We start from the raw sequence: 16343 nt of genomic DNA on the forward strand, positions 1-16343 counted from the left end.
ATTACTGTCTTTTGCCAGACTAGATAATTAAGAATAAAAAGCTATGTCCACTTCTACCCCTTCTTTCAGTCAGGTGAAGTAATTTCTCTCTCCCTTCTTCAAATAGCTCTCATTGAAATTTGGCCTACTTTCCTCAATAGCAATTTTAGATATATATAGTGAGAAAAGCCGATATGTGTGCTTTGGCCATTTTCCCCATGACTAATTTTTCTTGTTTTATAGTGCTATCACCCACTCAGAGAAAGTAATAGCACTATTCATTTTAAACAATTGCTTGTTACATCTGGATTTAGTCAAGTGAAGTTCCAAATCATGACAGCTCTTTGGATCCCAGTTGTCTAATATATCATAGAATCAGAGATCAGCCTCAGTGAGATGGAAACAGGACTCTCAGCTACAACAGTGGGCTATCAACATTTTAACTTTCTATTTCAGTTTTCATTTCTCCTCCTGCCTGCGATATTGGCTTAGGTATTCTCTAATTCTGCCTCTGTCTTTAGATACTTTTGCTCACATGTGAAAAACATAATTTAATTTGTGTGGAATTTATTTCAGCAAACAGTTAGCTAGGTAAAATTCCAACTTAACAAACTCTAAAATTTCCAGAATCTTTCATTGTAACGTGTTAAATGATAACGAATATACACTCTGCTAATGAGACTTGGTAATAAACAAAGCAACTGTCCAGCCTTTTCTTGTTAATCAATCAGCAAATTTAAAAATCTCTTTAACCAATCTCACCACTTTGGGAGGCTGAGGCAGGTGGATCACGAGGTCAGGAGTTTGAGGCCAGCCTGGCCAGCATGGCAAAACCCCGTCTCTACTAAAAATACAAAAAGTAGCTGGGCGTGGTGGCAGGTGCCTGTAATCCCAGCTACTTGGGAGGCTGAGGCAGGAGAATAGCTTGAACCCGGGAGGTGTAGGTTGCAGTGGGCCCAGATCGTGCCACTGCATTGCAGCCTGGGCTACTGAGACTCCTTCTCGGGCCCGAGTGGGCGGGGTGTGGGGGGAGTCTTTTCTCTTTTTTTTTTTGTTTGAGGCGGAGTCTCGCTCTATCGCCCAGGCTGGAGTGCGGTGGTGCGATCTCGGCTCACTGCAACCTCTGCCTCCCGGGTTCAAGCGATTCTCCTAAAAAAAAAAAAAAAAAAAGTCTCTTGAATCTAGTTAAAGCCCCTGCTAGCACTTGGGGTGTCTTTGTAAGAATTAGCAAAAGGTGCTCCTTCTGCACAGAGCAAGTAAAACAAAGGCTTTATCCAAAGAGGCTGGAGTTCCTTTGGCTGGCTGAGTGGGAGGCGACATATGCCTTCCCTACACACTGGGCCCGGTGTTCCTGTGCAGACCACGACCTTCGTAACCACCATGACAGCCCTGTGCCTGGTACGGGAAGGCAGGAAGTAGAATTCCGTACCACTCGGAGCCCTTCCCATCTTCACATTTCTGGAGGTTTTCTTGTTTTTTTTTTTTTATTCAATGGCGTTAATCCATTTTGTCGGTAGTTATAAATGAGAAGGAAGGCCAGAGAATTAGTATTTGATTTTAGGATAAACAAAGTGGAATAACCGTGGTGGCAGTTCAATGCAAGGTTTCCCTTCCAACATACAATGTTAGGAAGCATATAGCAGGCTTTTTCCTTAAAAAAAAAAAAAAAAAAAAAAAAATCCTGGATAGTAATCTAAAGAATCACTCAGAAGGATATGTTCATTTTAAAGAATTATAAAATGTTATCAAATGACTGATTCTATGGCCAATGTACACACATACACACACACACACACGTATAGAATAAAACTTCTGTGGTATGTGTTATTTATGATTATGTATTCATAATTATAACGAAGCTAAGTCACCATTATCTTTTCTGCTTTAAAGTATCAGAAGCTGCTACCTTGCCATGAAAAAAGTATTACGTGCTCCTTCAATTCCTCCCCCGCCATATTTATCCAACAGGAAAGGAATGAAAAATAAAACTTTGGGCTCTTTTTTCCCTCTTCTTTTTCCAGGTGATGTGTTCCACCTCACTGTCCCCAGTAAATTCACCTTCGAGGAGGCTGCAAAAGAGTGTGAAAACCAGGACGCCAGGCTGGCAACAGTGGGGGAACTCCAGGCGGCGTGGAGGAACGGCTTTGACCAGTGCGATTACGGGTGGCTGTCGGATGCCAGCGTGCGCCACCCTGTGACTGTGGCCAGGGCCCAGTGTGGAGGTGGTCTACTTGGGGTGAGAACCCTGTATCGTTTTGAGAACCAGACAGGCTTCCCTCCCCCTGATAGCAGATTTGATGCCTACTGCTTTAAACGTAAGTGTTTGATACCTTTTTAAAAATTACAGATTTAAAAAAAATGCTTCGAAGCATGCATTGATGTTCAACTAGCCGTTGGAATGGATTCCATGTCTTGCAGTGTGTGCACGGAATGGAAACAGTTCAGTGATTTTTCAAAAGCAAGCAAACCGAACAGCAGTGCTATGGTTAAAACCACAGGAATTTAGACAAATGGATTTTTAGAGGGGTGAGGAAATATCAGGTTAAGCTTTAACTGTGCTCTGTTGTGTCCAGAGTCACAGAGCATATTACTAAGTATTTTACATTAATTGCAGTCCTTAAATTTTGGAATTTGCTTATTGGTGCTACAATGCCGAGGCCAACTGAGGCTGAGTTAAATCCTGAAGATTGTTTATTTTGTCTTCGGTATCACTCTCTTTCTTTGAGATGGCAAAGAATTTAAATTTCAGTAATTACAGGTGAGTATTTGAAGCTGACATGGATACTCAAAATGTTCAAGTCATAACTAAAAACGAACCATTGTTTTTTTAAATAACGTTTCTCAACATTCATGATATAATTATTTTAATTTTCCAGGTGTCCTCAAATAATTTTAGCAGTAGTAGTCATATGATATAGTATTGTAATTGTAGAATGCAAATTAAACGAGCAAGTAATCTAGCATCTCATTGGAATATTTACTGAACCATCTATACTATGCTAGCTAAACAAAGATCTTCCAGAATTTTGGTGACCTTGGGTATATCCAAGACAGAGTTAGGTTATGTTGAAACAAATTTGTAAACAATTTTGACTAAATTTCCAATGTATCTTGTTATAGCAATATGTCACTAAAATGAGTACAAAATGTACTAGCTTATTATATAATTGATTTCTAGAGTGAAATACACAGGCATTTTTAAGCAACCAAAAAGACACAGACTGTGATGTTCTAAGTAGTCAGTAGAATGGATGTTAATGCAACCAAAAGGTTTGTTTTCACACTTTTATCTCCTAGCTAAGAAGCCTCTGCTCAGATCTCCTCCCTTAGACTCAACTTTCTGAGTGTTAAAGCCATGTGTTGTGTATTAGCTTGCTACAAGCTGGTCGCTCCATAAAGGCTGTAGAAAATGCTACCTTTTGTTCTCAGGCCCTGAAACAACAGAATTCTTCCTTAATCATTTTCAGGAAAACAACAATCATAGAAACCTTATCTCTACAAGTATACAGATGTACATTCATTTAAGCTGCATTGTCACAACAATGATTTTTCAATTACTTCAGGCTCTAAAATCAGTTTTACATTACGTGACTGACGTAATTAAGGAGCAAAATCAGATTGGTATGCTGTGGGGAAGGCGTTGGAGAGGTTAAATTAGGGAAGGAGTAGAATTATCCAGCCTGACTTCCTTGTTTGATATTTTCTTGTGCTTCATTAATAAAACTGGCACTGGAAAACTTTTAAAAAACATTTTTCGTCTCTCTGTGGGTAAAATTTAAATCAAAGCCTGTCTATAGCCACAAAGATTATTATTAAAGAATTCATCCTGATGTGTTTTAAATTATTTATTTAATTGAAAAATACACATGAAATAACAAGGTACTTATGTTTAAATAGAGTAACCAAAATCTGCACAAAATTCAAAAAATGTTTAAAAGTTTATATTCACTTTTATCTAATTCATTTACATGTACGTAACTTGTAAATATAATGGATTCGTATTTTGCCTTTTTTCCCACCTAAGCATGTGGCTAGATTCTTATTTTTTTCCTACTTAAGACGTTATTATATTCAGAATTCATTCAGCGCATAGAAGGTTAAAAGAGTTTAGCCACATAGAAGCCTTTCTTAAACCACAGACAATGCCAATAGTTTTCCAAAATTTCAAATTTATTTTTCAAAATTATATATATATATATATATATATATATTTTTTTTTTTTTTTTTTTTTGAGACGGAATTTCGCTCTTGTTACCCAGGCTGGAGTGCAGTGGTGCCATCTCAGCTCACTGTAATCTCCACCTCCCAGGTTCAAGTGATTCTTCTGCCTCAGCCACCCAAGTAGCTGGGATTACAGGCATGCACCACCATGCCCAGCTAATTTTGTGTTTTTAGTAGAGATGGGGTTTCACCATGTTGGTCAGGTTGGTCTAGAACTCCTGACCTCAGGTGATCCACCCATTTCGGCCTCCCAAAGTGCTGGGATTACAGGAGTGAGCCACTGCTCCTGGCCTAGTATATATTTTTAAAGAATTTGAAAAATATTTTCAAAATGACTTAATTGATGTCCACCTTTACCACATAGTCAAGTAGTGACTAAATTCTGTAGGGTAAAATTCATAAGAGTCATGGCCTCAGCTACAGTTCCAAAAGTCATTTCAGAGATATACAGCTGGCTGGTTTTGTAAAGGAATTTAGAAATATAACCATAGTTTTCTTGTTTGCTTCTACCAAACGTAGAAAGTGTTTTCTAAGTCACTTGGTGAATGAACAATGCCAAATCTTACTTTGCTTTAATTCCCTTTGCCTCACAAAGTCACTGGCTAAAACATTCACAATGACAGATAGAAAATATAAAATTAGGCTTTATTCTTTTCAAATAAATTTGAAAAGTAGGCAAAGTAATGTCTTTCATTGTAAGATAAAGTTTTCCTGTATATCTTCTCTTAATGATTAAGTAATTTTGCATATTTATGTTTTTTACTTCAGAATTTAGCAAGTTCTGTGAAAGCTGGAGAGTTATACAAGGCTTTGAAAGATCGTTTCATACGTCCCCAAACATAAGCGAATCAAAACCATTCAAAACTCATGATAATCTCTCACAGAATGTTATTATCTCCAAGAGAGGGAGATGGAACATGTTTCCTAGAAAACTCATTCTAATATTCCATGACCTTCACTCTCAGATAATTTTTCTAATTAAGTACTTTGCATTTGAATTTGAACCCATGTTTTCATTTTTGATTTGGAGACCAAAATCTGAATAACAGCCCTTTCTATTGTTGATCACAGTTGTTTATTTATCCCTCAGCATCTTCTCCAACTGAAACAGTTTTCTTGTTTTACAGTTTCAATCTCCAAATTTCTAATCATTGATATGTTCTTGCTTTGAAGTTTCATCATTGCTTTGCACATTCTTCTATTTAAGATTAAGTTTGGAAATCAAAATGGTGGTCCAGAGAAGGCTAAATTAATTCCCACCACTTTCTATCCTATCTTATATACTCATTCACTGTTAAAATTTGCCTGCCCTTCTAACCTTTGGTTAGTTCATTATCTTTTCTGTGTGTGCCCTAGTTCATAATCTGACCACATGTGCCAAAACTAACCTTTCCCCAATTGGTATATTACAAATGTTTCCTGTTTATTGAATTTGAATTTGTTAGCATTCCATCATTCATATAACTTTAAAAAGATAGTTTGAATTGGCCAGTCGCGGTGGCTCACGCTTGTAATCCCAGCACTTTGGGAGGCCAAGGTGCGTGGATCACGAGGTCAGGAGATCGAGACCATCCTGGCTAACACGGTGAAACCCTGTCTCTACTAAAAATACAAAAAATTAGCTGGGCGTGGTGGCGGGCGCCTGTAGTCCCAGTCCCTAACCCAAACCCTAACCCCAACCCTAACAGCCTGTAGTCCCAGTCAGGAGGCTGAAGCAGGAGAATGGCGTGAACCCGGGAGGCGGAGCTTGCAGTGAGACGAGATTGTGCCACTGCACTCCAGCCTGGGTGACAGAGCGAGACTCTGTCTCAAAAAAAAAAAAAAATTATATATATATATATATATAAATTTTATATATATATAAATTATATATATATAATTACAATTCAAACTATATATATATATAGTTTGAATTGTAATTCCACTGCTCCAATCTTTACAGGTTTCTAACCATGTTTACATTGAGTTATGTATAACAAATTTAATATAGAAGAACCAAGTTAAAATTAGTCATTTCTCAATAATGTAGAGGGCATGGGAATAAGTTAAATTGACTATCATGCTGCTAATAGGGGTTTTAAGTTTTATTAGGAAAATCTGTCTCATGTCTCGCAACAGAAGCAGAGAAGATGGCCCATAGGACAAAAATGCCATAAGTACAGTGATGTGAAACATCTGTGGGCAGACAGCTGCAAAGGTTGGAAAGGAACTTTTGTGGGAAAAGAATCGTGTTGATTTATGTTGGCTTCCTCAATAATAAAGTTGAAGGAATACTGGTAGTTTTCCAGAACCAAAACTTCTCCATGTGAATGCACCTATTGGAAGGACATTGTTAGAATAATCTGGAATTGTTTTTACCTTTACAGTAGTCATCAGAATACAGTGGTATTTATTCTTAAAATATCTCTTTGTAGATATTGTGCTTTATAAAATTATTTCCTTTTGTGGAATGGCTGAAACAAATGGCACAAATCCTCAGATACACTGACTTGTGATCAAAATCAGCTGTTAAGCTGATGAAAAAGCCACCCAAACTGAAAAGGAAGTCTGAGGTTTTCCATTCCAAGTAGTAGAATTAATTAACTTAATTATAAGCAGACCTTTTCTTTTTTTAAATAGGGCTCTAAAATTATTGAAAACCTTTGGTTTTGGAAACAAAGTCACATAAATGCTGGCTTTCTAGAACACATTCTCTAGGATATATTGCTACCACTTTATTGCACAGCAGGACTAGAGGAAGGAATGCAACAGCAAACTCCATAGTAATAATTGACAATGAAATCCAGTTATTTAGTTTTAAAAATATGAGTCAATTTTTAAAACACTATAAACATATTTTCATAGCATTGTAGAAAGTTGCTAGCAGAGAGCTTGGATTGGAACATAGGAAGCCTGGATTCACGGCCCCTTTGGCCGTAATGCAGTTGTACCTGTTTCTAAGTTAATTTCATCAGCCAAGGAAATACTCAGAGGGAAAAAGTAAATTTAGCTTTTTTGTTGTTATTAATAATAATATGATTAAATTTTCTCTAATATGCTGTTTGCTAAGTATTTATATTATGTTTCCATGGGAACTTTTTCTGTATGTATCTTTTTACTATTTCCCAAAAGAATGCAGTTATAAGACAAACATGAAATTTGGCAGTTAAGTGAAGTAATGGTTATGGAATTTCAGAGGATAGAGAATTGAATTAAAATAGTCATCCACATTTTGGGTTTTTAAGTTGTTCATGTCAATCAAAATAGAACAACGCTTCTTCCAGGAAATGAATGTAGACAAAGCTTTTCTTTAAAAAGGGGAGGAAAAGGTTATTTAATGTTTTTAAACTCCAACTCTTTTTTGGTTTAGTTTTGTTTTAATATTAGAAAGATAAATAATGACCGACTTTAAAGAATATTTAAATGTATCATAATGTAAATAGCCATCAAATGTTCATGATAAAATCAGTGAAGCTGAGCTTTAAAATGGTCTGGGAAATGACCACAACTAATAACAGCTCGTGCCAGACAAAAAATAAGGAACCTGTTGTAGCCCTAGTCAGATTTACAGTAAAATCATATCATTTTATGATTACGTTTTTACAGAGCAAATGGAGCTAAAAGGTAGCCTGTTTTGTTTTTTGAGGGCTCCTGTTCTGGAATTATTAAAAGTAAAAAAGAAGACACTATAGATACTATGGCTATTATACTTCTTTTCAGGGTAAACAAGCATTTACTCATAAAACTAGCTTTAAGTCCTATAGGATGTAGCAAAACGATAACTACAGGTTTCTTCAGGACAGTTCTTTTGAATTCAGTGGCAACTATTAATAGTTTTTTATTTTTAAAAATATTGATTTTTTTTTATTTTAAAAAAACAATCATTATATAGTAGGCTGCTGCCTTTTCCCTGTGTTGAGAAAGAATCTTGTTTACAAACTGTTGCTTTTGTACACAATTTAAATTTCTTTAAACAGGCCAGGCCATTCTCTGTAAATCTGGAGACATTATAATGCAGCATTTTATGATGACAGGTTACTTTATATTGCCTGAGCCTGTTCTTTCTGATGCTTAGGGTTGTTCCCAGTGATTTGTAATTACAGACCTAAAATACATTATGTGGGTACTTTACTTCCTGTTCTACATTTGTGTTTCAGGCTAAAGTAAGCCTGGAAACAAGATCTTTAGGAGATACAAACAGAGTGTGTAGAACATAGAACAAAATGTAGAACTACAACAAATGCCAACCAGCCTCTGCCAGGCACATTTTATAATTTATTAGAAACAAATCTACACCATGAAGTTGAAAGAAGGGTGAAGACAAATGTCCAACACCTGGGATGAAGTGAAGAGTGGTATTAAAAAGTTTTAATATCCTGTTTTTATGAAAGTCTCCACATTATGGACAATGTAATGGTTTATGTGCAACTTGGATACATTCAATGTGGCTTTTTTGTTGTTTTGCAATCTGAGACACACCCTCTCCCCTGAGATAATACACAGCAACTTGAAAAGAAGGGAGCATGTGGAGAAAGCTAGAGACAGGGTACAGAAACCTCCAGAAGAATAGTACTAAATTCTCCTGCAAGGCTTCAAGCTGACACTGTAACAGTTTCTGGTAAATAAACAATCTACTGTATCTAAAATCTGCATTTGTATTTTTGGGAGCTTTTCCTTATCTTAAAACTACATAATATTAATTTTCCTTAACTGGTAACAGTCATGCATACTTTTAGGTAAAAGCAGTGATAACCCTTATAACATAAAACAACTGATCAATTTATGACTATTAAGTGTTCAATTATCTGTCCTTGGGTTAATTCAAGTATAGTTTTAAGACTCCTCTCCATCACAGAACATTTCTGGGTCACCCAAAAATACTCCCTACAAAATACTCAGGAGCACTTAAGAAACACTGGGCATACAACTTTTTATTAGTGACTTGTCTAATCAACTCTTTGAAATTATTTTTCTAGCTAAAGAGGCTACAACCATCGATTTGAGTATCCTCGCAGAAACTGCATCACCCAGTTTATCCAAAGAACCACAAATGGTTTCTGATAGAACTACACCAGTCATCCCTTTAGTTGATGAATTACCTGTCATTCCAACAGAGTTCCCTCCTGTGGGAAATATTGTCAATTTTGAACAGAAAGCCACAGTCCAACCTCAGGCTGTCACAGATAGTTTAGCCACCAAATTACCCACACCTACTGGCAGTACCAAGAAGCCTTGGGATATGGACGACTACTCACCTTCTGCTTCAGGACCTCTTGGAAAGCTAGACATATCAGAAATTAAGGAAGAAGTGCTCCAAAGTACAACTGGCGTCTCTCATTATGCTACCGATTCATGGGATGGTATCGTGGAAGATACACAAACACAAGAATCGGTTACACAGATTGAACAAATAGAAGTGGGTCCTTTGGTAACATCTATGGAAATCTTAAAGCACATTCCTTCCAAGGAATTCCCTGTAACTGAAACACCATTGGTAACTGCAAGAATGACCCTGGAATCCAAAACTGAAAAGAAAACGGTAAGCACTGTTTCTGAATTGGTAACCACAGGTCACTATGGATTCACCTTGGGAGAAGAGGATGATGAAGACAGAACACTTACAGTTGGATCTGATGAGAGCACCTTGATCTTTGACCAAATGCCTGAAGTCATTACAGTGTCAGAGACTTCAGAAGACACTATCCACACTCAGTTAGAGGACTTGGAGTCAGTCTCAGCATCCACAACTGTTTCACCTTTAATTATGCCTGACAAAAATGGATCATCCATGGACGACTGGGAAGAGAGACAAACTAGTGGTAGGATAACGGAAGATTTTCTTGGCAAATATCTGTCTACTACACTTTTTCCACCACAGCATCATACAGAAATAGAATTGTTTCCTTATTCTGGTGATAAAATATTAGTAGAGGGAGTTTCCACAGTTATTTATCCTTCTCTACAAACAGAAATGACACATAGAAGAGAAAGAACAGAAACACTAATACCAGAGATGAGAACAGATACTTATACAGATGAAATACAAGAAGAGATCACTAAAAGTTCATTTATGGGAAAAACAGAGGAAGAATTCTTCTCTGGGATGAAACTCTCTACATCTCCCTCAGAGCCAATTCATGTTACAGAGTCTTCTGTGGAAATGACCAAGTCTTTTGATTTCCCAACATTGACAACAAAGTTAAGTGCAGAGCCAACAGAAGTAAGAGATGTGGAGGAAGACTTTACAGCAACTCCAGGTACTACAAAATATGATGAAAATATTACAACAGTGCTTTTGGCCCATGGTACTTTAAGTGTTGAAGCGGCCACTGTATCAAAATGGTCATGGGATGAAGATAATACAACATCCAAGCCTTTAGAGTCTACAGAACCTTCAGCCTCTTCAAAATTGCCCCCTGCCTTACTCACAACTGTGGGGATGAATGGAAAGGATAAAGAAACCCCAAGTTTCACTGAAGATGGAGCAGATGAATTTACTCTTATTCCAGATAGTACTCAAAAGCAGTTAGAGGAGGTTACTGATGAAGACATCACAGCCCATGGAAAATTCACAATTAGATTTCAGCCAACTACATCAATTGGTATTGCAGAAAAGTCAACCTTGAGAGATTCTACAACTGAAGAAAAAGTTCCACCTATCACAAGCACTGAAGGCCAAGTTTATGTAACCATGGAAGGAAGTGCTTTGGGTGAAGTAGAAGATGTGGACCTCTCTAAGCCAGTATCTACTGTTGCCCAATTTGCACACACTTCAGAGGTGGAAGGATTAGCATTTGTTAGTTATAGTAGTACCCAAGAGCCTACTACTTATGTAGACTCTTCCCATACCATTCCTCTTTCTGTAATTCCCAAGACAGACTGGGGAGTGTTAGTGCCTTCTATTCCATCAGAAGATGAAGTTCTAGGTGAACCCTCTCAAGACATACTTGTCATTGATCAGACTCGCCTTGAAGTGACTATTTCTCCGGAAACTATGAGAACAACAAAAATCACAGAGGGAACAACTCAGGAAGAATTCCCTTGGAAAGAACAGACTGCAGAGAAGCCAGTTCCTACTCTCAGTTCTACAGCTTGGACTCCCAAGGAGGCAGTAACACCATTGGATGAACAAGAGGGCGATGGATCAGCATATACAGTCTCTGAAGATGAATTGTTGACAGGTTCTGAGAGGGTCCCAGTTTTAGAAACAACTCCAGTTGGAAAAATTGATCACAGTGTATCTTATCCACCAGGTGCTATAACTGAGCACAAAGTGAAAACAGATGAATTGGTAACACTAACACCACGCACTGGGCCAAAAGTATCTTTAAGTCCAGGGCCTGAACAAAAATATGAAACAGAAGATAGTAGTACAACAGGATTTACATCATCTTTGAGTCCTTTTAGTACCCACGTTACCCAGCTTATGGAAGAAACCACTACTGAGAAAACATCCCTAGAGGATGTTGATTTAGGCTCAGGATTATTTGAAAAACCCAAAGCCACAGAACTCATAGAATTTTCAACAATCAAAGTCACAATTCCAAGTGATATTACCACCGCCTTCAGTTCAGTAGACAGACTTCACACAACTTCAGCATTCAAGCCATCTTCCACGATCACTAAGAAACCACCTCTCATCGACAGGGAACCTGGTGAAGAAACAACCAGTGACATGGTAATCATTGGAGAATCAACATCTCATGTTCCTCCCACTACCGTTGAAGATATTGTAGCTAAGGAAACAGAAACCGATATTGATAGAGAGTATTTCACGACTTCAAGTCCTCCTGCTACACAGCCAACAAGACCACCCACTGTGGAAGACAAAGAGGCCTTTGGACCTCAGGCACTTTCTACTCCACAGCCCCCAGCAAGGACAAAATTTCACCCTGACATTAATGTTTATATTATTGAGGTCAGAGAAAATAAGACAGGTAAGTCTTTGCTTTCTAGACTAGCATTGAAGGCAATCCGCATTTTATCTTGAAAGTTACTTTTGGGAAAAAAAAAGCCAACATACCAAATGCTGCCATTAGAAGATAACTGGAGTGTGAAAAATAAATGTTTTAGCTTCATATATTTGTACAAGAATTGGAAGAATACGTTAAACAATGTGGAAGAATGTTAGATACAATTTTATGTTAAAAGTCATAAGAAGCCCTGCTTTGTCATCTAATATAACCAAATCATCACTGTTACATCACTTCAGAACATGCAAAACAAAGTGTTTTAATTTCAGTGTCTTTTCATACATTACTACTCAAATGTAGCACTAGACTGTGTTAACATTCCATTGGTCTTTAACTATTAACCTTCAGTACTTACAATGTGGACAGCTAAAATTGTTTTGCATATCCCTAAGGTTGACAGAAAGATATTTAAAGGTTTGCTTTGGTTTTTCTCTTCCAGGATTTTACAGGTTATTAGATGACTTGTGTGATGGGTAATAGGTCTCTAATGTAAGTGTTATTTTAATGTAAATGCAGCATATTCTTATGCTATTGTTTTGGGGTATTTTACTGTGGTTTTATCTATTTAGAGCAAATACAACCTAGCTTAGTTGTAGAGAGTATTACAGTTTATTGTGTTAAATATAATTTCAGAAGGTGGCTATATATTCATTATCCTTGCTTCCTAAAAACCAGGCTGTAATGTTGTTTATTTTATGATTTAATTGTTTTACCGCTAGGAATATTTGTGATGCCTTCTATTCCACTCAAATATTTTAGCTCTCTGATAGAACTCTTAAAAGCTGTTTGTTTACATTGATTAATACTTGCAGTTGTCATGATCAAATACGATTTATTGCTGTCTAAAGGTGAGCCCACACCATCTTTTACATTTGATAAGCTGAGTTGAGAATATATAGCAAATGTAGTTCAATAAATCAATTCAGGTTTGTCTCTTTCTAGTTTAGAAATTACGATCATGGATTTTAGTTAATTTGCTGTATTCTCATTTTCATATAAGAATTAAATGAATAAGTATTCATTTTTTTCTTGACCTGGCTCTGAGAAGACAGAATAGAAGAATTTTTTTTTTTTAAGCAGGGTTTCTCTCTTACTGTTGGAATATTCCCTTTCAAGTATCATTTTTTCTGAAGACTGATGCTATCCTCATTAGAGTGCTCAGGAGTGCACCTATTGGAAACAAACAAGTAGCGTTATTGTCAAGTGTGTTTGCATGTAGTGCTGTTGGTGGGCACTTCATGGCTTCTATAGGCTTCTACTCTCCAAAATTTTCTGTGTGAAAGCTTTTGCTTGTCAGTGAATAGTAGAGAAGAGAACACACCCACAGAGTATTAAAATTAATCTCCACTTCCCAATACAGTTTAAAAAGGCTAGGATTTGATCATGATTTTCTTGCTAATGATATTGTTTCTTGGAAACTATAACATATTTCCTCTTTTCTACATCCTTTTCCATCTCTCGGAACTGGTGTAGGAAAGAAAAAATGAATTGCCAAGAAGTGAGAATGAGGATTGCGTTAGTAAGGCTGGAAAAGAGACAGGAATATAACGGCGAAAGAAAAACAAAAAAGAAGTAAAGGGAAGCAAAAAGTAAATGACTACCAACACTTAGTTTCATAATTTAAAAAAATACTTGATCTGCAGATTGTTTTTCAGTTGATATTACTCTGTTAGTGTAGATAATAAGTTGAGTTGAATAATATAAAACCCAGTAAAAATGTTCTGCATGTAGAAACTCTTCCAAGTGGGAAACTGCCAGTTAAAGTTAGGATAGTCAAATTACAAAATGGAAAAAGTGAAACTTGATCTCTCTGAAAGAATTGGCAGTCATCAGAAAAAAGAACTAAGTTATAAATGGTTACTGGAAATGGAGGGTCTGAGTAAGCTAAACCTGAAACAATTTATACAAAGGTGTATATTTATAAGCGAGTTGTGGACTTGATTCAGCTAGACCTGGGAGACATATATAGGTGTTTCTTCTCCTTCCGCTTCTAAAATGTGGGACTATAATCCACCTTGAAATTAATTTTGTTTTGCATAATAATAATAATAGGTCAGAAAACCGTGTAATACTTGGTTACTTCCATCAGGCAGAATTCTAATGTGGGAGTGTGTATATGTGTATACAAGAAGGGGATGTATCTGTGGAATAATTATGTATCTACCTATCTACCTTCCTACCTACCTACCTATGTACCTATCTACCTACCTACTACCTACCTACTTACCTGTCATCATCTGTATTTTTGTGTGTTCTGTATATGCTGTTCTCCCTAACTAAAAGCATAGTTTGTTGTCTTCATAAGACAATGAAGTTTACTCACCTCTAACTGCTCACCTATACTAATATTATTTATTTTATTTTCTATGAGAAATTTTATCCTCCAACATTTTGAGCTTTGGCAAGGGAAAATCCTAAAGCAGATGTTCAATTAGTGAATTTCAAGGCAGGTGTATACCTTAATAAGGAAAAGTGCATATGTGCCTGGAGAACCAACCTTTTTATGTATCAAGGCACAATTTTCCAGACTGGAAAGTCCTTGGTGCATGTGTGAACTTGTATAAATCTATTCACAGGAATAGAATACACCTTTATATATACTGTATATCCAAGTAAGCCAAAATACCACCCATGCTATTCTAAACTAAGGCATTCAATAATTTTTTGCTGCACTCAGTGAGTCATATAAATCTTGTTTTTGTTTTTGTTTTTTGTTTTTTTTTTTTTACTACTCTGAAACAAAACATGCTACTCAGGACACACTTATGTTATACTTGCTCAAATGGATCTTAATAGCAACTTACGGTGCTGTTGCTAGAGGGCAACTGTAGTTAGCAGTTAAAAAAATCTGAAGGAACTTTTCAGCTCATAAAAGTTTTATGAGCTGAAAAATGCAATGGGGTGTGTTTAACAGTGGTTCAGGGGATACTGAAAACTTTACTCCTGTCTATTTCAGGAGTAATTTGCACACCTGCATTTTGAAAAATTATTGAAAGGCTTTCTTTGTGAACATGCATGAAGGCCAGAATTTGAAGGTGTAGGAAGAGTTTCTTCAACTCCAGATTTTTTTTTAACGAGCACTCCTCTAAATCATCTGAAATGTTACAAGGTAGTGGAACAGAACTGTGAATGTTTTTAAAAACTAACAAACAGGTATTTTTAAATCAAAGAATAATTTAGAAATGTATGAATATTAAATACCAACATTATTATGCAAATGCTCATAGTTATAACCTTAAAATAGGCAGCTTATTACCTTTTTTAACAAACAAATTCATATATACTACTTATTATGTGTCAGGCCTGCTTGATGCTGTCTTGTTAGGTGTTCTTTTTCCTACTGGTTTTGTAATTTATATCTACCCAAATGTATGTGTGCAGGTGCAAAGCAATATTAAATTAAATGATAGAAAGATTAAGATGTTTGTAAAATTATTAATGTAATGCTATTAAAGATTAATTAGATTTTGAGAAATATACAAAAAGCTAAAGGCTTATTGTCTAAATATGGTGTTATGGAGAGGATAAAGAACAAGGAACATTGGCTCTGAGGGCAGGAGCCATCTGGGCAGATACCCATATTTACATCATTGATTGCAGAATCATCACTTTCTTTTTTTGAGACGGAGTCTTGCTCTGTCGCCCAGGCTGGAGTACAGTGGGGTGATCTCGGCTCACTGCAATCTCTGCCTCCTGGGTTCAAGTGATTCTCCTGCCTTAGCCTCCCGAGTAGCTGGGATTACAGGCGCCCGCCACCATGCCTGGCGAATTTTTGTATTTTTAGTAGAGACAGGGTTTCACCATCTTGTCCAGGCTGGTCTCGAACTCCTGACCTCATGATCCACCTGCCTTGGCCTCCCAAAGTGTTGGGATTACAGGCGTGAGCCACTGCACCCAGCCAAGTCATCACTTTTTAAAAGGTAATGTTTGTTTAAGATAGTCTCATATAATTTTTTTTAAAATCACACATTTTCTGTTTTTACAGAATTTTATAGAACGTTTTAATTATAGAAAAATTACTTTCTGATTTGTTCTTATAAGATCTGGGTCCTTTCTTCAAACAAAATGCTATTGAGAGCCCCCATATCTCGAACAGACCAAAGAGTAGCTGTGTTGGTTAGTGTTTGAGCGGGACATCAGGAACCTCACTCCCTTGGGACCTCCTCCTCATCTCCTGTGGTGGTTTCTAAA

General features: G+C 36.8%; 1 protein-coding gene across 5 annotated transcripts in view; it reads left to right on the forward strand.

The window, feature by feature from the left end:
* Window positions 1-16343, forward strand: part of VCAN (versican) — a 109711-nt gene that overhangs the window by 39257 nt on the left and 54111 nt on the right. For 3 of the 5 annotated variants that reach the window (XM_055298138.2, XM_055298140.2, XM_063612819.1), the window contains exon 6: window positions 2001-2294. In XM_055298138.2, the coding sequence (XP_055154113.1) occupies window positions 2001-2294 (294 nt within the window). Of the gene's footprint in view, window positions 1-2000; window positions 2295-9155; window positions 12117-16343 lie in introns of all 5 variants that reach the window. The other 2 variants (XM_055298137.2, XM_055298139.2) reach the window with 1 other exon arrangement.

Source organism: Symphalangus syndactylus, chromosome 11 (genome assembly GCF_028878055.3).
Source record: "Symphalangus syndactylus isolate Jambi chromosome 11, NHGRI_mSymSyn1-v2.1_pri, whole genome shotgun sequence".
NCBI lineage: Eukaryota > Metazoa > Chordata > Mammalia > Primates > Hylobatidae > Symphalangus > Symphalangus syndactylus.